General features: G+C 37.2%; 1 protein-coding gene across 1 annotated transcript in view; it reads right to left on the bottom strand.

Moving 5' to 3' along the window:
* The window catches only part of RFC1 (replication factor C subunit 1), a 77,497-nt gene that overhangs the window by 30,617 nt on the left and 25,767 nt on the right, over window positions 1-21,113 (bottom strand). Inside the window, exons 4-6 of the mRNA XM_082728865.1 lie at window positions 20,463-20,585; window positions 1,888-2,120; window positions 783-860 (exon numbers count right to left, since the gene is read on the bottom strand). Coding sequence (XP_082584991.1) covers window positions 783-860; window positions 1,888-2,120; window positions 20,463-20,585 — 434 coding nt within the window. The remainder of the gene's footprint in view (window positions 1-782; window positions 861-1,887; window positions 2,121-20,462; window positions 20,586-21,113) is intronic.

Raw genomic sequence — 21,113 nt, 5'->3', positions numbered from 1 at the left:
TTACTATTCCAAGTCCTTTTGGTAGGTTCCAGAGACTCGTCATGATTTACAGGATTTCCAAATTCATCAAACTCAAATGTTTCTCCCTGAAGAAAAGCATTTGCTTTTCTGTTTAGAGGAAATCTTCCTCCAGGTAGTCAGCCCCAAGGCCCACCATTATCATTTCATTTTGTTCCCCAATGTCACTTCCTCAGTGGGGCATTCCTAACCCCTCTTTTTAAAACGAACACTCATAACCCCACTAATCATCCCCAAAACTATCTATCCATCCCTTTACTTTTCTTCATAGCATTTATAATGACCTGATATTTTTTTTAACTGCAGTATCCTTAACAACACCTAGCGAGAACATGCCATGCACTCAGTAATGCTTGGTATTTGTTGAATGAATATAACAGGCTTACCACTCAAGAGAGCACTCTGGAATAGATCTAGGGATCATGAGCATATACACAGAACTTAGAGTCACAGGAGTGGACTGAAATTGGCCATAGTGAAAAGAAAATGGATATGACCAAATTAAATTGTTTTAACTATACTAAAAAAAGGCTTCCATTCAAAGAAATCTAACAATAAATTTTTAAGTAATTATCCCCTGCTCTGACCATTTATCTTTTACATAAATCTAGATTTTTATATATTAGATTTTAACTTATTCTACACACAACTCTTACAGTAAGAGTCAATCTATAATTAAACTAGAACATTCCAAGTGTCTGCCTGAGTAGACTAAACAGCAAGGTACAAAAGTTGTTAATGATACTTAAATAAAATGCCAATACCTCTGCATCCTCATCAAGTTGCATTTGCTTGGCAATGGCTTCATCATTTAATCTGGAATCATCTGCATTTTGTGAAGGCTATATTTCAAAGAAAATCAAGCAAGATCAGCATAAACCTTAAATTAAAAATTAGGTGCTTTTTCTTGACTGTAGCTTATTAAATACACCAATGAGAGAGAAGTTTATGCTATAAAATAGTCTCAGTGCACACCAGCCAGAAGTTAGGTTCACATCTATTCCCTGACCATACTCAATTTCCTAATGAGCAAATATCCTACAAACAGATGGTTCTCACTTAATTCTACAGAAATGTTCAAAAATACCCCCAAAGAGACCTGTAGATCAACATCTTGGCCTTAGAAATAGTCCAGAACTTTGAAAAACCAGTACATGTGAATGGTCGCTTTATCCTATGGAGGCACTAATGAAATCAACAAACACACACCATTGGGCAGGGTTGAATTCAGGAGATTACTTTCACTGTAACTTATCTCTATTTGTTTTCTAAATGTTCAAAAAAAAATAAATCCAACTTCAGCCAAAGTAAAAAGGTCAAAAGTATAACAGGTAAGCCCTATTTGTAAGTTATATACTTATGACCTATTTGGGAACAAGCTTATCATTTAATTTGGTCTGGCTGAGGTCAGTGGTAAAGTGAGTTTGCATTCTAAGTGTTTAAACTCTAAGAATTACAATCTATCCTTATGATTTAAATTATCTTTTCCCACTTTCAAATATTAAAAAAAAAATGTGCAGGGGCACATGGATGGCTCTGTTGGTCATGATGCCAGTGGGGTCCTGGGATCGAGCCCCATATCAGGCTCCCACTCAGTGAGGAGTCTGCTTCTCCCTCTCCCTCTGCCTGCTACTCCCCTGCTTGTGCTTTGTCAAATAAATAAATAAAATCTTAGAAAAAAAAAATTAAATGTGCAATATTCTAACTTCCTCATCCTCTAAAATTATGGCAATATTTTTTATCATAAGCATAGGAAAATTATTTTCATTAATAAAATATGTTGACCTATTTTTAACATCTGAATTTCTATTAATGTAACAGTGAGTGGGTACAAATCTGAACATTCTTGCTTGCCTGTTAAACACTCACCTCTTTTCTTTTGCTTGCTACCATCTTCTTCTCTGATCTTTGGACACTTCCAGTTCCAAAATAATCAAGCACTGACGTGGGGGTAAGTTTTATTGGTGATAAAGGTTTATTCTTTGTCTTAGTGTTTTCTTCATTCTTTTTCATGTGTGATGCTCCAAGATAACTATTTGTAGATCTTCCATTCTCTTTCGATTTAGAGGCTGCTTTCTTACACATAAAATCATCTTCTTCATCTTAAATGGAATATAACCAAATACTGTGATAAAACATCGATTCTAATTATATAAAGCAACAACTTCCCCTGATTTATAAAAAGCAAACCAAAGCTACAGAATGCTGATTTCTTTTCTTCCTATTTCTTGAATTCAACACTCATCCCCACATCGACCAGTATCACAGATATAATAAACAATTTCCGCCAATTACCACCCAGAGTACACAAATATATTTATTTATGCATGTATTCGACGAACAGTTAGAGAATCCATTATGTGCTGACACTGAGGACAGACCAGTGAATAAAAAGGACAAAATCCCTGACCCCATGAAGCTTGGAGTCTAGAAGAAGAAAAAGATAAGAGAAGTAAACAAATACATGCTGTCAAGTTGTAATTGCTATAAGGAAAAAGTAAAATAGGAAGAAGGAATTAAAGAGCAACGAGGGGTGCTCTTTCAGTTATGGTGGTCAGGGAAAGCCGCTCTGATGAGCACCGAAGACCACTCGGACAACGGCAACTGCAAGCGCAGAAGCATAAATGTGAGTGTGCTTGGCGGTCATCGTGACTGCAGCACAATGAAGGGGCTACAGCACTAGAGTTAAGGTGACAGAGGTAGGAGCCAAATTATGTGGGAAATGGAAGAATGTTAGTTTCTATTTAGAATGGGAAAGGTCATGGAAGAATGTTAGTTTCTATTTAGAATGGGAACCCACTGAAAAATTTTTAACAGAGTATTAAGTGATCCAACTTAAGTCCTATTCTTTGGAGAACACACTGTCTAGAGGTAAAGCACATGCAGGAAGACCATGCTGAAAGCTAATGCTGTTCCAGGAGAAGTGCTGATGCCTTGGACGAGGTGGCATTTGCAGAGGTGGCAAGAAGTCCGGCTACATATGAAGGTGGACTGTCCAGCAATACCTGCCCCTTGATTTAAGACTTTTTAAGCATTTGTTTTGTTACATTTTATCTTTCTTAAAAGTTCCTATTAAACATCTGATTTTAAAAGTTTTTCCAAGCCCTCTAGACTTTCTAATGCTTAGATACCACAGTGTACCTCAAAAGGATCTAAATAAACTTTGTTTTGGTTTGGTTCAGTGATTCACAAGATAGAACGCTCTTTGTGTTGGCCTAATAACCAAAGAAATCTAATAAAAAGAAAAATCTACAAGACAATTGTGAAGACTAGGTCAGTGGGAATGAAGGGGGTCGCTTTATAAATCTGGTGAGCAAGGCCATGTAGGAGTGAGTCACTTCCTCTCAAGTCTGCCCTCAATGAACCAAGACCATTTGCCGGGCACTGTGCTATTCCTCTCTGGTTGTCATCTCAAAGAGCAAAGTACCTAAGATATGTAAAAATCAAAAAGCATGTAGTCTTACCTTCTAATATCATGTTAAAATGGAACTATAAACTTTACAAAGTGTAACCCTTACAGGTTTCTGATTACTAAACATAGAAAGTAATCCACCACTTAAAGCAAATTTACTACAAATGAACTGTTCCTTCCCTACAAATTCCCAAAGATTTTACACCTCAGGCTACCTACCTTCCAAGGGCCTGCAATAGTCATGGATAAATCTCTAAGATGATTCCACACTCCTTGCCACCAACAACTGGACCAGGAGTGGGCACTTATCAAGATGGGAGTCAATCTTACCCTTGATCAGTTTGCCGAACTAACATGCTTAAACTAAGACACTAAAGATTCATTCCTGCATTCACTGAGGAATGACAACGGCTTAACAAATTCCATTTTGCTTATTAAGCTAGGTTTTTTTTTTACAGTAAGCAGGTTTTAAACCACAACCAAAAGATTTTAATTAAAGCATATTTGTTTTATTTATCTTCAACATGTTCAATCTACCTTCACGGTTAAAATAAAAATTTATTCATAAATCTTCCTAAGTACATTGATGGTTTGATGTCCTTACCAGATTTCAGTTTAACCACTCTTAACCAGAGTCAGCCAACAGACTAGGTTCAGTCACTCATATATCTGTTCTCCCTATCTGACAATCTGTCTCTTTGTCTGATTCGGATGGTTTTACAAAGGAGAGGTGACGTGATCACCATTCCACCTAAGTACAACAGCCAGGAAAATCACCCTTAATAATCCTAATAACCATTAAGAATATAATCTGAAACTCTTTTCCTTTTCTGTAAGATAACATAATGAATTATTATCTTACAGAAACCCAAATAATATTTTTAATTTATGGCTGGTTTATTTTAAATCCCTAGACTCAGTTAAGCTGAGACCTAGCTCAGCAAACTGTTCTACTTAGTAGTCAAAAAAACATTATGCAAAGTACCCTAAAAGAAGATTCAAAACAAGATCAACACTGCTGATATCCTGGCTAGAATTAAAAACAAAACAAAACAAACACAGAACCGGAACCTGCTAAGTATAGATAACCAATACATCTCCTTAGGCAGTAAGTGCAAAATTAAAAATATATCACAGTGTATGTAAGATAAGGCTCCTAATCTTATCTGAGAGCTTATTAAATTTTACAATTTTCACGTGGTTTCAGTTCAACAACTCTATTTCTTTTCTTTTTTTTTTTTTTAATTTTAAGATTTTATTTGTTTATTTGCCAGAGAGAGAGAGAGAGAACATAAGCAGGGGGAGTGGGAGAATGAAAATCAAGCTCCCCACAGAGCAGAGAGCCCGATGTGGGACTCAATCCCAGGACCCTGGGATCATGACCTGAGCTGAAGGCAGACACTTAACAAAATGAGCCACCGGGGCATCCCATCAACAACTCTTATTTCTGGGCAGGAGGGATTATCTTAATGATAAAAGAACAAAATTACTGGGATGCCTGGGTGGCTCAGTCAGTTGGGTATCTGCTTTCAGCTCGGGTCATGGTCTCAGGGTCCTGGGATGGAGTCCTGCATGGGGCTCCCTGCTCGGCGGGGAGCCTGCTTCTCCCTTTCCCTCTGCTGCTCCACCTGCTTGTGTGCTCTCTCTCTCTCTCTGACAAGTGAATAAATAAAATCTTAAAAAAAAAAAAAAAAAGAACAAAACTACATTGTCTCTGCAAAATGAGAGTTCTCTACAAGTTTGCCCCCCGCCACTTAAAAAATGCCAAGAGAAGTAACATTCCATTTCCACTATACCCAGCCCTACTTACAAACAGTATGACAGAAAACCCCAGAACTAAATAAATGGACCAAGTCAGTCACTGTTTTTCTGTTACAGTTCTTCTCTAATTACTCGAGAACTTCTGTCTCTGGAACTTCAGACAAGATCAATCACTGCCATTTGGTGTAGGCTAAGAAAGGGAAACAGTATTGCAGATACTTGTAATCCCTAGTTTAACAAATCTCCAGCAATCTCAGAAGTATTTTACAGGTGACAGGCTAACATGAAACTTAGTGAGACCAAACAATTCTAAGATTATCACATTAAGAAGACTGTTGGCAAGTGGTAAGGAAACAGAACCTTCAAACACATAACAGGCAATGACAGCAAATTTTTAAAAATCCTTACAGGGGAAGATTTTGCAATATGTACTGAAACCTTACATACAGCAACTCCACTTCTAAGAATTTAAACAAAACAAAATAAATGAACAAGCACACAAAGATGTATGTATCAAAATGCTTATCACCACATTTGTTCACTCAAAATTATAGAGAACAGCCTACAGGAGGACAAGAAAAAATAAAGGGAAAATTAAGTGACTAATATGGTTTAGACAAAAAATACAGCCTCAACTTTGACAGTGGCACCAAGCAGAGGTAAGTGAATAGCATTTATACGATGGGAAAACAAGTAACTTAAGTATCTATTGTTATGTTCAACCACACAATGGAATTCTATGAAATGGAAAATCGTAATATATATCCATACTTACTGACATCTTCATATGTTTACTATGTGATAAAACAGGTGACATAACAGGATGTTTAATGACACATTTATATCTACCTATATTTATTTATAGATATACTTTTAAATTCACATTTAAATCTAAATTAAATGGATAGATGATGGGTAATTTTTTTTCATCTATATATTACACTTCTCTCTTTTTAACCTTGATCTAATATTTTAGAATAAATTGACCATCTCCTAGAAACTCTCTGACCCCCTGGCTTTCTGAGACAGAAAAGGCTTGGCTTTAGTTTTCTCCTTTCCACCTTCCTTTGTTTACTTCTTTTTTTTTTTTTTTCTTAAGATATTTATTTATTTGGCAGAGAGATCACAAGTAGGCAGAGAGTCAGGCAGGGGGAGGGGGGAAGCAGGCTCCCCGATGAGCAGAGAGCCTGACGCGGGGCTCGATCCCAGGACCCTGAGATCATGACCTGAGCTGAAGGCAGAGGCTGTTTACTTCTTTCATTATCAGCATCTCTGCTTATTCGGTCACCCGCTTCAGAGAGTTCATGCTATCTTTTTATCTAATTGCTACTAATAGTAGTTATTATTATCAAGCATTAAACTGCCCGTCAGGTATACTCTACCATATTCTTTATAATGCATTATCTTTAGTCAACTAATTCCCTCTCTCATCCAATGCACAGACCCCATTTTCTACATTCCAGACAAACACGTAACAATGTCATTCAACATGATCTCCCCTTTCTTTAATGACTGGCACTACTGTACTCTAAGAATTTCAAAGGTTTTCCTTGTATTAAGCCAAAATACTCCCCTGTGAATTTCACCTATTTTCCTTAATCCATCCTTTTTCACAATGACCATTTGAAGATTGATCTCATTTCTTCCTTTGGTCCTTGTCCATATAAATGGTTAAAACAGTTCAAGCCATTCACCATTTGGGTTATTGGGAAGATTCGATTTTTTAAAAGCAAAGTGCCCAGTATAGCACCTGACCATGTTTTAACAGATATTCAATAAATAATAAAGTAGTAATCTCTAATGAAAACACTGAACCAGAATTCCAGAAAACTAAAATTCTAACCTGACTTCAACTGACTATTTTTTTTTTTTATTTTTAAGTAATCTCTACACCCACCACAGGATTCAAACTCACAGCCCCGAGGATCAAGAGTCACATGCGCCACCAACTGTGTCAACCAGGCATCTCTATTTTAATTATCTGGGCTTCACTGTCCTCCTCGGCAAAATGTTCAACCAAACAAATTCTCAAGATTTTCCTTTCTATAATTTTGGGAATCTATGGATAGTTTTACAGATTTTTAAATTATGTTCCATATTGGTGAGAATATGATATTTGTTCTAATATAGACACTGATTATGAAAACATAAACTAGTATGAATTTCCAGAAAGCAATTTGGCAAAATATACATAGAGCCTTAAAGATGTTCATAACCTTTAGCCTAGTAATTCTTGGAGATAATCTTGGAGGTACTCACAAATATTTGTATACAAACACATTCATCACACTATTAGAAACATGAAAAATGTAAGCAACAGAAACAATCAAAATTGGGGAAGAGCTATATAAATTGTGCCCTAACCATACAGTGGATCCATGCAGTTATTAAAAATTAATCCCAAATTTCAAAGTTCAAAAATATTATGCAAACAGTAACATTAAGCTGGCAAAAAAACAAACAAACAAACAAAACCATCATTTTATTCTTTTAGGTTAGTCTTAACATTATAGGTATAAATGTCACCCCTAAAAGGGAATCTTCTTTTTCATGAGCATTCTCTACTAGAGATCTCTTTATAACAGTGAAGGGTAATGGAGCCTTTCTCTGAATGTTTGGCTTAGAATACATGAATTTAAACTTAATGTCTTCAAGCTATAGATCCAAAGATGTACTATAACCCAAACACAGACTAATTTTTAAGCATTTTCATAATTTCTGAGTAAAAATGGAATTACACATGAATTCTCAAAAAAAAAAAAAAAGTATTCTGCATAAAATTTCAACTATGTTTATCCTGTCCTGAGCTAAAAACTGCATACAAGGCCCCTTCTCTGCTAACCGCAAAATAAATAGCTCTCCAGGCCCCTTGGAAAGTAGGAGCGATTCAAGAGAAACAGTTATGAAAAGAGAAAAAAAAGACTGGCTCACTTGATCTGACACTTATTTAGTACTCCATGATTTATGCATGTCCCCACACTGCTAACAGTTATGGGGAAAACAAACACTAAAAAAGTAAACATATGATCCTCCTAAGCACAGAGATACTTCTTATAAATACAGAGGGTTTCATTAAGGAGAATATAGAAAAATATGGGGTTCTATAAAGTTGCAGACCTATCTGAAAGCATTCTGTCATCTTGCCTTATAAAACCAGAAAACCTGAAGAAAGCAGTAGTCCTATTATCTTTGTACTATGACTTCTGAACTGGCTGTCTTAAAACTCCTTTTGCCCTTAATATTTCAAAGGCTATACCAATACATGGTGGAAAAAGAAGGCTGAGGAGGCCAAAGACAAGAACAATGCAATCAGCTGCTTGCAGAAGACAGTCATTTAACAGGTGTTGCTGTGACCATCCTCATGTAAAATAAATATTTTAAGATCCTACACAGTGTGTAGAAATGAAACACTGCAGATAAAGTTATGGCTGTTTTTCTTTTTTAACATTCATTCTTATTTTTAATGAGCCCAAATTTGTTCCTGCACTGTCAGAAGCCAAAGGCAAACTATGTTCTCTTCTCCCCAGAAACTTATAATACAATAATGATAAAGAGATCTAAGTCCAATTTCTAAGACCTAGTTGAAAATCATGGGCAATTGAACACTCAGAATCTCCCTCCAGGATATCTGTCTCCTTATAAAAACACCATTTATTTTTATTTATACACAACATAACCTCAAATGTGGTAACAATCACCAGTAAACTAGCATTATCCAACATACAGCAGAGGAACTGCCTGGGAGAGAAGATTGCTTTGCCACTCTGAGTTAGATACATTCCTTTATTTAGAAAGGATAACAAATGAAAGAGAAAGAAAATAGTCTGCAGGTCCATACAGAAATCTACTTACAAGCCAAAAAGGAAAAAATATATAATTATGGAGTTCACCCTGCTGAGCATTTAGAATTCTGATTTTCTCTCCTTCGGTTTGGAACACACAGAAACCAAATTAATGGAGATCATGCTAAAGAAATCTGGTTACAGAGATTAAAAATAATTTATTTAGCAACAACTAGTCAAAAACTAAAAAGGGACTCTGAGTTTTTAGAGCTTTTTTCCTACCAAGTTCCTTTTCAATACATCCTTGGGTCAAAAACCCAAACTGTCGTTTTGGTTTTGGAAGCAGAGATAGTTTTATACATATGCCAAGTCTTCAATAAATATTTGTTAATTATCTAGATGGAAGAGAAACTAAACATACCATCCTTACACCATTTATGTGGTGCATCTAATATTCTGCGCTTCAGTATGATTAAATAAAACCTCTGAGACTGCTCATCTTTAATCAAGAAATTAAGAGAGCTCATGGCTCAGTACCAATAAATCCTCTCAGAATCAAACAGAGTTCATGATATCTTTTTTTTTTTTTAAAGATTTTATTTATTTATTTGACAGGACAGAGAGATCAGAAGTAGTGAGAGAGGCAGGCAGAGAGAGAGGAGGAAGCAGGCTCCCCACTGAGCAGAGAGCCCAATGCGGGGCTCAATCCCAGGACCCTGGGATCATGTCCTGAGCCTCTGCCGAAGGCAGAGGCCTTAACCCACTGAGCCACCCAGGTGCCCCCATGATATCTTTAAATAAACCCATTTTATAATCTGTGAGGCCTAGTGAGGTGAGTAATGATAAATAAGAGAGAAAGTACTGGCTTGTGCTGGGATGTTCCCTACTACACAGGTGCCAAGTCCCCACCAGAGCCCAAGGAACAGGTCCGTGAAAAGCCACAGCTGGCTTCAATTACTAAGAAACCATTAACAGGGAAGGAGAAAGTGGAACATTTTACAACTACTTTCCTTGCCTCTATCTCCACTGGCTCTCACAGAGAAAGAAAAGCAGGCGGAGAAGGGGGAGGCTTGGACAGTAGAACACAGGTACATCGCACACAGCTTCTTACAATTCTTAGGTAAGAAACAGGCACCAGAAGGAAACCTGACTCGCCCGAAGAGTAAAGGGAATGGTTCGGCAGTGTAATTCCCGGCTTTGGTCACATTCCACCTCCCCACACAGAAGAGGAGGTAACAAAACTGTCTTAGTATTAAAGCCAAGTATAAATCCCCTGTATATTATTAGTATTTAATTATATTTTCCTAATGCAATCTTATTTCCTTGGCATTCTGGAATACGATCCAGTGTCTCCCATAGTTTCTCAAGTAAAATATGTGTCACAGGAACAAACAATAGTCTGTTCATTTTCAAAGGTGCTTCACAACCTCAATAGTCATTCCAGATACTCTGGTGCTACATTATCTTCAGGTCTCATAATATGCATTACTAAAAGAGGCCTGAAGAACAAACCACTGGGCAAAAAGCATCTAGGTAAGCATCACTGGGTAAGAAAGCATCTAGCTCTTATAAAGATGTTTCAGTTAATGTGAATTTATGAATAAAATTGCTAAAGCAGTATCAGTGACTCTGAATCATCTGTACAAGGAAGAAGCCTCTAAAAATTAAAATGAGAAATGGAATCCTCATTGCTGAAAAGAGAAAGGCAAATCCCCAACCAAGAACAATAGAAGAGGAGAGGTTTGGTGACAATTCTGTGCAGTAACATCAAGAACAAGTCAAAAGGAATATTCGACAGAAGATGGAGATCACCAGGAATAAACGATGCCGACTTAAGTGCTTCTTTATTCTAGAAGTTACAGCACTAGCAGATGAAACGAATCTAGAAACAAGGGCTATCTGGAATTCAACAAAACATTCACCAAATTCTTTTCTCATAGGGCAAGGTGGGGTTCTTCAACCTCTCCATTACTGACCATTTTGAGCCAAATAATGCTTCTGAAGGGAGCTCTCCTGCACACCATACGATGTTTCGCATCATCTCTAGCCTCTACCAACTAGACGCCATAGCACCTGCCAGCTGTGATGACCACAAATGTCTCCAGACACTGCCAAAGGTTCTGTGAGAGGCAAGTCACTCTTGATTGAGAAGCACTGATTTACGGCAAAATGAAGAAATACAGGTGATTATTAAGATCCCTAAATAACTGAACCACCATTCGTGAGAAACAGAAAAGCTATATCCAAGGTGCTGATAATAGATCATGTCAATTTCAGAAAAGGTTTATTTACCTCTTAATACTAAATAATTTTACCAATGCTTCTCAAAGGAATTCAAAAATATGTTTATCAAATTTGTAGAAGTATGAAATCAGATGATACGGAAAAACAAGTAAATGAGGAACATCCAAAGACGACTGCACAGTTAAACTTGGTGCAACTTTAGAATGAAAATTGTTTCCTCAAGCTTTCTGTAAGTCATCACTAATACTAGGTAGATTTGAAGATCAAATCTGATGTATATGAAATATAAGCCATATAATAATGCTATTCCGGGGGCACCTGGGTGGCTCAGTGGGTTGGGCCGCTGCCTTCGGCTCGGGTCATGATCTCAGGGTCCTGGGATCGAGTCCTGCATCAGGCTCTCTGCTCAGCAGGGAGCCTGCTTCCTCCTCTTTCTCTGCCTGCCTCTCTGCCTACTTGTGATCTCTCTCTGTCAAATAAATAAATAAAATCTTTAAAAAAATAATAATAATAATACTATTCCGTTCCATGAAGTCAGTAGAAATGTTTTAGAAAAAAAAAATGTATAGTCATACACAAGATGAAATTTATTCTATTATTATAGTAAAATTCTCCCTGCCTCTTACTCTAGACACAGATGTTTCAAATAAAGTAAGAGACTCCTATGTAGAAGATCCCATAACTAAGAAAGTATGAGCTATGGGGGTACCTGGGGGCTCAGTCAGTTAAGCATAAAATTGGTTTCAGCTCAGATTATGATCTCAGGGTCAGGAAACTGAACCCCAAATCTGACTCCATGCTCAGTGTAGGGTCTACTTGAGATTCTCCCTCTCCCTCTACTCCTCCCCCAGCCTCGTGTGTTCTCTCTCTAAAATGAATAAATCTTTTAAAAATGTTTCTTCGTTATATATATGTATATGAGCTATAAACTAGGTAGTATTAATTATGTAAATCTGTAAAAGTTTATAAGTTGAATTTTTAAAATAGATTTTCTCTTTCTATAGTAGGTTAGAAAGTAAAGAATAATGCATATGAAACAGTGCTATTGATTTCCAAGCTCCCACATTGTTCTCTTTATCTAGTACACACAGTACCTAAATCTCCGTGTTAAATTCTTCCAAACCTTTCACATTTATCTCAAACTTCTCTCTCCACCAGGAAATGTTTCCTGAACCTCCAAAATAAAACTTACATCTCCCATGCCTCAATATCCTTAGAAAATATTTTGCCACTGTGAATTTTTCTTATATAAAAGATTTATCTCCCAATGAACTCTAAGTCCTTGAAGACAAGACTATGCTTTATTCTTTTATGTTTCATAGATTATTCAGTACACTATCATGTACATAGAGTGTACACATGATGTTTACTGAATAAATAATCGAGGATTTAATACTGCTAAGTATTGTTAAATAAATGACTGGATCAGGATACAAAGCCTGGAATCTAGCAAAATAAAAATACAAGAGCTCAGGGCACCTGGGTGGCTAAGTCAGGTAAGCGTCAAACTCCTGATTTTGGCTCAAGTAATGTCTCAGGGTCGTGAGACTGAGCCCAGCATCAGGCTCCACATTGGGCATGTCATCTGCTTGGGATTCTGGCTCCCTCTTCCTCCGTCCCTCCCCCAACCACATGGGCATGTGCGCCTTCTCTCTTTCTCAAATAAATAACTTTTTAAATTAAAAAAAAAAAAAAAAAGATATGAGTTTCTTTCAGGAAAAAATTAGTAAAGGTAGGTGTAAAGTCCCCCTTTTCTGGACCTGAAAACTGGGTAAGACCTGATTTAATAGTAGCGTGTTCAAAAAAAATATTATTAGTGGCGCTTTGATCCATAACATAGTAACAGTCAAAGAGAAAATACAAATGCTGCTGGCAGAGGTGCAGGTGGATCTTTCATAAGAGCACGATGCCCAGAAGCAGAAACTGGAAGCCCTATCTATTCTTCATAATATAGATAGGTAAAATACATCTTAAAATGGGGGACGCCGGGGTGACTCAGTTGGTTAAGTGGCTGCCTTCCGCTCGGGTCATAATTCCAGCGTCTTGGGATGGAGTCCCACATCGGGCTTCTTGCTTGGCAGGGAGTCTGCTTCTCCCTCTGCCTCTGCCTGCCATTCCGCCTGCCTGTGCTCACTCTTTCGCTCTCTCGCTCTCTCTCACAAATAAATAAATAAAATCTTAAAAAAAAAATCTTAAAATGAACCTCAAGAAATACCATTTTCTTTTAAGTGATCAGATTTTTCATCGTGAATCGCCCATTTATTGTTAAATGTATCATATTGCAATGAAACATAAACAGGTATGTGAACATATCAATAATCCAATATCCAAAATAAGAACATGAAAAAAATGGAATGCATACTGTTAGATTCCATATAGAAGTTTAAAAGAATGAGACAGGAATCCTTCTTTATTGAAGCAAAGAGGCAGAAGCTGAGGAAGAGCAAGGAGAGAGACAAAGAAAGGAGGGAAAGGAGGCAGGGAAAGAGGAAGTCAAAGACATTGGATTATGAAAAAGCAAGCTACAGAAATTTTATAATAAAATGCCACTCAAATAAAATGTGTGTGTCTGTGTGTACGTGTATATACACGTACACATACATGAATGTGTGTATATACATTTTTATTTATATAGACTACCTAAGGCAAAAGGAATCGATGAGGGAATAAAAAATTTTCATCTGGGGCGCCCGGGTGGCTCAGTGGGTTAAAGCCTCTGCCTTCGACTCAGGTCATGGTCCCAGGGTCCTGGGATCCAGCCCCGCATCGGGCTCTCTGCTTAGCAGGGAGCCTGCCTGCCTCTCTGCCTACTTGTGATCTCTGTCTGTAAAAATAAATAAATAAAATCTTTAAAAAAAAATTTTTTTCATCTGAATTGTTTACTTCGTTTTCAGCGAGAATGTCTTACTTTTGGTGTTAATGTGTTACTTTTAGTGTTAAATGTGTTACTTAGGCAAGTTAAAATAATATTAATATTATATAATAATAATAATATAATATAAACCTAAACTCTCATCCCCCAAAATGATAAATTTAGTTTCTTTTATAGAGTCTTAATGCAGAAATCAATATTAATTTTTGAACAAGTATAATCAAAGAAATGTAATACATAGTTCTTAGTTTCCTCTCACTTCAAAGAAATTTTCAGGCTTAATCACTCTAGTTTCCCTGAAAACATCTAAGAAACGTTCTCTCTACTATACATACATAAGCTTTCCCCATTCGTCTGGTAAGCAAAACCATATGCCTCTAAAAATCAGTGAAAGAGAATGTTACACACACATCCTCAGCAATACTTCTACTTTTTTCCCAAGTCACAGGTAGCTAACATTACATAAACTGGAGAACACCACATTCCCAATTTTTTCCAATTTAACATCGCAAAAACAATTATAACCTCAAGAGCACTGTCTCTGGAATTATGTGCTCAATTAAAATTACCAGCCATAAACAACTTTTAAACAGGGGAAAACCCCCATTATTCTCAACCAAACACCAGCCCCTGATGAAACTGCCTAATAAAAGGTCATCTTTGCCAAACAAAACTCAAGGTCTCTCACTTCATTAAACAGCTAAAAGTAAATATATTTACCCAGTACAACAAGTATTTGGGTTTTTACCAACCTACAAGAACATTTTACTAGAGTCAGTGGTTAGCTATGAAGATGTTTACAAGCCATTTTTTTCCTTTCCTTAAATTTGAGAGATTAATGTAATTAAAGTACTTTAAAAATAATAGAAGACATTTAATAAAAGTGATAATGAAAAATAAATCACAGAGCTAAACAATAAGCCTAAAGATTTGTATAATATAGCCTAAAGAAGTATATAATAATATAAACAAAAGCACTTGAATGAAGTAGGTTACGTTCCAAAATAAGGTTATTTCCTAAATTTTTCTTGTTGTTTATAAAATCTTGTGCAACCAGAAAAAAATGTGATCTACATAGAGTTTTAAATTTTCTCATAACCATATATTAAAAAAGTAAAAAAGAAACAAGCAAAATTAATTTTAACAAAATCTTTTATTCAACCCAATATATTCAAATTATTACCATTTCAACATATCATCAATAATAAAAAATTATTAATAAGATAATTTACTTCTTTTTCATACTAATCCTCTGAAATCTGTCCTTTACACTGTCAGTTTGGGCTTGTCGAATTTCAAGTGCTCAACAGCCACAATAGCTGCCTTATTGGACAGTGCACATCTACAACATCAGTGGGTCAAATTCAATTTCTCAATTTCTGAAGCACAGTTACATGATCAACAGAAAGTCCTAAGTACTTAAGCAAAAATCAAATGTCTTCAGCATAGTCTTTAAAGGCAGATGTAGGGACACAACAAAATTGAAATGTAAACCTAACAGTTAATATCTTTTTAGCATTTATTATATGCCTGACCCTGTTTTAAATGCTTTTCAAGGATTATCTCATTTGATCATCACAAAGTCCTCTGATGTAGGTACTAATAATAAACCCATTTCACAAATGAGGAAACTAAAACATGGGGAAGATAAATGAAGGTTGACCCAATCAGCCTGAATTAAGAGCTCGTGTTCTTAAACACTACAAATACTATACTACAAGAAAAGTACCAAACAAAAAATGACTCATAAAAAATAAAATACGGTGTTTCTTTTGTTATTTTTTTTAAAGATTTTTTATTTATTTATTTGACACAGAGAGAGATCACAAGTAGGCAGAGAGGCAGGCAGAGAGAGAGGAAGGCAGGCTCACCGCTGAGCAGAGAGCCCAGTGTGGGGCTCAATCCCAGGACCCTGAGATCATGACCTGAGCTGAAGGCAGAGGCTTTAACCCACTGAGCCTCCCAGGCACCCTGTTATTTTTTTTTTTAAGACTTCATTTATTTGCGAGAGAGAGCATGAGCCAGGACAGGGCGGGGTGGGGGGGTGGAAGGGGAGAGAGCCCAAAGTGGAGCTGCCCAGGACCCTAAATCATGACCTGAGCCAAAGGCAGATGTTTAACCAATTAAGCCAACCAGGTGCCCCTGTTTTTTCATTATTAACAGGTTTTTAAAACTGAATCATTGTCATATAATCCTTTTCCACAAGAAGACTCCAATCTCCCAATCAACAATGCAATTTTAGGTTAGAATTTTTTTTTTAATTATTATTACCACAAATACTGTATTTAACCTGATACTAGTAATATAAATATTTACATTTATGTGAATATGTATTCATGACCCACTACTGAAAAACTAGTTTCAGATTAAAAAAAAAAAACTAAATCATTTTTAAGACAAAGAATTTTCCAGCTTATTAATTTCAAGAAGCTGCACCTTTCTTAAAACTCTTTCTGTATCTGATTTGCTTTATGTATCTGACTTGCTGATATGGACTCCTTTATAACAGTTCATTCCCTTACAGAGGGAAGAAAAAGTTTATTTTTCATCCCATGCACCTGTGATTTCAAGGAATAAAAAAACTATGAGGCCATAAACACAGGCAAGAAAAGAACTAGCTTTTCTCTATCTAGAACCCTGTATCTTAATTGTAAGAAAAAACAGAAAATTGTAATTAATACTGAACATCCTATTAGGTACATTGCACCCCAAGATTTTCAGCTACAATAAGGGGGACAATGGTTACTTTCCCAAGTACGTGCCACCAGCAGAACGACATAAACATTGATCATGTTCACAGAAATTGCAGATAAAGTGTTGGATATCTTTTCAGAAAATAACATTCAAAAATACCTGGTCTGAAATAAACGATCCCATGTTAAAGAAAATCTGTGATCAGAGCTTAAATTGTCTGACCCTTCTGTGTACCTAAAATTACAAGATAAGGATAGCCAACTGATCCACAGTTGAAGGCCACGGCTGTCTACACACTAACTTTGACGTTTCCAGGGTGTCACTGCAAAGCTTGATCACACCACCTTCAGTTCCATAACAAACCTATCACCATACTGTTCCTAGTATCCCTCCCACATATTCAAAACTTCACAAAGGTGGCCAGATCTCATAGGGGGATCTCTTAATAGAAGAGTGCATTTGCACAATGTGCCTGAGCAGATATTTAGCAATAGAACAAAAAGGTTAAAAAGTCAGTCTGCCTCTGCCATAATGAAGAAATATCTCAGCTTACCAAAAAGTTTACAGAAAATATGTTCATATCACCTACATTTTGGTTTTGATCATTTGTACAATTTTATCAAATAAACATCTCTGAGAACCTACAAACCTCATGTGTGGGCTTCCTCTGTTTTGCTCTTTTTCCTCTGGACTGCCTATTTTTATATGCTTCAGGCACTGGGTCTAGCCCTTTCCTCTGCATTATTCCAGTAAGTCTCCACAACAAACCTATTCAATTAGTGTCACTGCTTTGTAGAAGGTGAAGCAGACTCAAAGAGCTGTCAGATGGGAACCAAGGATGGAACCTCAGGCAGGGCTTCTGACCTTCCAGGCTCAGGTTCCTCCTACAACACAAGGACTTCCTTTCCTGTTTCACTCCCTACTTACCCACCCATGTATCCATCACAAGTACCTGCACACTCTCAAGTAACAGCCCATACATGGAAGTAAAGTTTGATTGTTACTTGTATCTCTGAAACTTTGACCTGTAACTGCAAATTCCAATAATACTAAAATCTTAGTGGTGAACTGTATATTGCAATAAAGCTGTTCCTGGAAAAAACAAAAACAAAAAACAAGGAGCACCTGGCTGCCTTAGTCGGTAGTGCATGAGACTCTGGATCTCAAGGCTGTGAGTTCAAGCCCCATGTCAGGTGTACAGATTACTTAAAAATTAAAAGAAAATAAGGACATCTGGGTGGCTCAGTGGGTTAAGCCTCTGCCTTCAGCTCAGGTCATGATCCCATGGTCCTGGGACTGGAGGTCCCATCCGGCTCCTTGCTCAGCAGAGAACCTGCTTCTCCCTCTGCCTGCCACCCCCCCGCTTGTTCTCTCTCTCTCTGTCTCTCTCTAGCAAATAAATAAATAAAACCTTTTTGAAAAATAAATAAAAATATTCAAATTTTTTTTCAAATAACAACAAAAAACTTTAAACATGCTAATGACAATTCTCCAACTATGCTAATAATATGCTAATGACCAACTATGTTTGGTCATCCAAACACCTATTTGTAATTCACTTCCCAAGAACATTTATATCAGTCCCTTACTATTGTAAACTTTTTACGTCTCTCATCACTTCACTCCCAGTAAATGCCTCGACTTCCCTCTTTACAATTTCTATATTCTCCAGCCCACCCTCAACACTAGCAATCCAACTATCACCCTTCAGTACTATTTTCAACATTCCACAACTCCCTTCAAAAACTTTCATGGTTCCCTCTTCCCTGCTATGTTAAGGCTAAATTCATCGGCCTAGCCTTCAAGGCCTTCCTTCATTCTACTTCCCACCACGCCTCATCATGTGGGCAAGCAGTCTCTTCTGTGTCCTATGAACATACCAACCCCTGTGCTGGCTGCCGAGCCTTAAATAATCTCATCCCCGCAAGCTGACTCGTTCTTCCCTCCATCACCAGCTTATCCTTCAAGGGCCAGACCAACTCTTAGCTTTAAGCACTCTGCCTGACCACTTTTCACTGCCTCAAGCTACTCCTACAGTACTTGGGAGTCTGGTCATTTTTTTAATCCCCAGTTCCTAGTATCGGGGATGTAAAAAAACACCCAATAAATGTTTGCTGAATACCAAAATAAATACATTGCTTTTGCCTTGTCTCTTTAAACCAGGTGTATTCACTTCCTAGCAATACGGAAGTAGCAGAGTGCTAAAAATAATGGTTCTGGAGGTTTTCTTCAATATAAACAAATCAGTAACCTATGAGATGCTTTCATGGCCCCTTCAAGCATTTTTATGCAGGAACGGACTCAACAGGCTCTGTGAATTTGAAGATTACGACAACTAACCTTACATTCCTGTTCCAGTCTCCTCTAGTAGTTAACAATGCCAGACTCAAAATGACTTTACAATGAATGCATCTGAGTTTTTTTCTTTAGGTGACATTTCAGAGATCCTCACCATAAATGAATAATATCTATGAAACAACCATTTATGCTATTTTACCATTTTAAGATTAGTGTACAATTATTTATAAGTGTCTTTTGCTTTTGACCACTCAAAACAGATCAAACAAATTTCAGTACAAAAACAATCATCTTTTAGGGGCGCCTGGGTGGCTCAGCGGATTAAAGCCTCTGCTCGGCTCAGGTCATGATCCCAGGGTCCTGGGATCGAGCCCCACATTGGGCTCTCTGCTCAGCGGGGAGCCTACTTCCTCCACTCTCTCTCTCAATGCCTGCCTCTCTGCCTACTTGTGATCTCTGTCTGTCAAATAAATAAATAAAATCTTTTTTTTAAAAAATCATCTTTTAAAAAGCAGCACTAAAATCTTCAGTGTCACAAGAGAATACAAGGAATTCAGGTCCCATCTCTGCTATATTATATATCTTTTTATTTATTTATTTGAGACAGAAAGAGAGCACGAACGAGGGAAGGAGCAGAAGGACAAGCATACTCCCCAGTGAGCACAGAGCCACCTTGGGGCTCAATCTCAGGACCCTGGGATCAGGACCTGTGCCAAAGGCAGACGCTTAAGTGACTGAGCCACCCACATGCCCTTGTGCTAGATTTTATAAATCACAAATATGAATAACTGTTATATGTTTAGCTTATTATGACTCTAAAATGAAAGATTTTAAAACTTACATAAAACACACCAATAACATTTTAATCTATGATTCAAGATAGAACTTCAGCTTATTCAATAGAGAACACCTAGGGATGCCTGGGTGGCTGAGGTGACTGACTCTTGCTTTTGGACTGGATCATGACCTCAAGATGCTAGAATCTGGCCCACATCAGGCTATGCCCTCAGTGGGGAGTCTGTTTGGGGAGGCTCTCTCTCTCTCTGCCTCTTCCCCATTTCCCACTCATGATCACATGCTCACATTCTCTTTTTCTCTCTCTCTAAAAAAAATAGATAAATCTTAAAAAAAAAAAAAAAAAAAAAACTTTAAAAAATCCCAAGGCCAATTCTCCTGTAATTGGTCTTTACAATGGCACTTAACCCACAGAAAATGCCAAAGATAATGACTACAAACTTCCTCTAATATACACCAACAAAGGGAAAAAGGCAACAGAAATTCAATTCAAAGTGAATGAGGTACATCCAGACACCAATGAGAAGCTCATGAACAGAACACACACTACTGCTCTCTAAAACAATAAACATATTCAGCACCTTACCTGTTTCTGAAATGTATGTAACAGGGTCCTGGCGTAGAATTTTACCAGGTTTAGAAGACAATGGCAACTTTTCTGGTTGCTTTTTGGCATTTTTTACCTGCACTGTCTCCTCCGATTCTGAATCTGTACATGAAAAGATCAAACAAAACCCTCAAAAGAAATAGTAAAATACAGTGTGTTTTTAAAGTGATTATTGTTAACTGATTCCTCAAGGTCCATTTCAAGGCAAAATTCTTACTGTGAATTCTCACAGGTTACCTCTACTTGTGTTAAGCCTTTGTCTTACTTCTGTTGACATAACAAATCACCACAAATTTAGTGGCTTAAAACAATATAAGCATATTATCTTACAGTTCTGGAGGTTAAAAATCCCATACAGGTCTCACTGGACTAATATCAAAGTGTCAGCAGGGCTATGATCCTTTTCTAGATACTCTTGGAAAAAATCTATTTCCCTGTCTTTTCCAGTTTCTAATGATTGCTAACATTCTCTACTTAGGGCTCCCTTTCTCCATCTTCAAAACCAGCAACAGCGGGCAAAATCCTCCTCATGCTGCCATCTCTCTGGTTCTCTGACTTTCTTCCATAGTTAATCTCTCTCTCTCTCTTTCTCCTGCTTCCCCATTCCTTGTGAATACAATGGACCCACCC

Source organism: Mustela nivalis, assembly GCF_964662115.1.
Source record: "Mustela nivalis genome assembly, chromosome: 4".
NCBI lineage: Eukaryota > Metazoa > Chordata > Mammalia > Carnivora > Mustelidae > Mustela > Mustela nivalis.
This window is presented reverse-complemented; position numbering and strand designations above follow the sequence as displayed.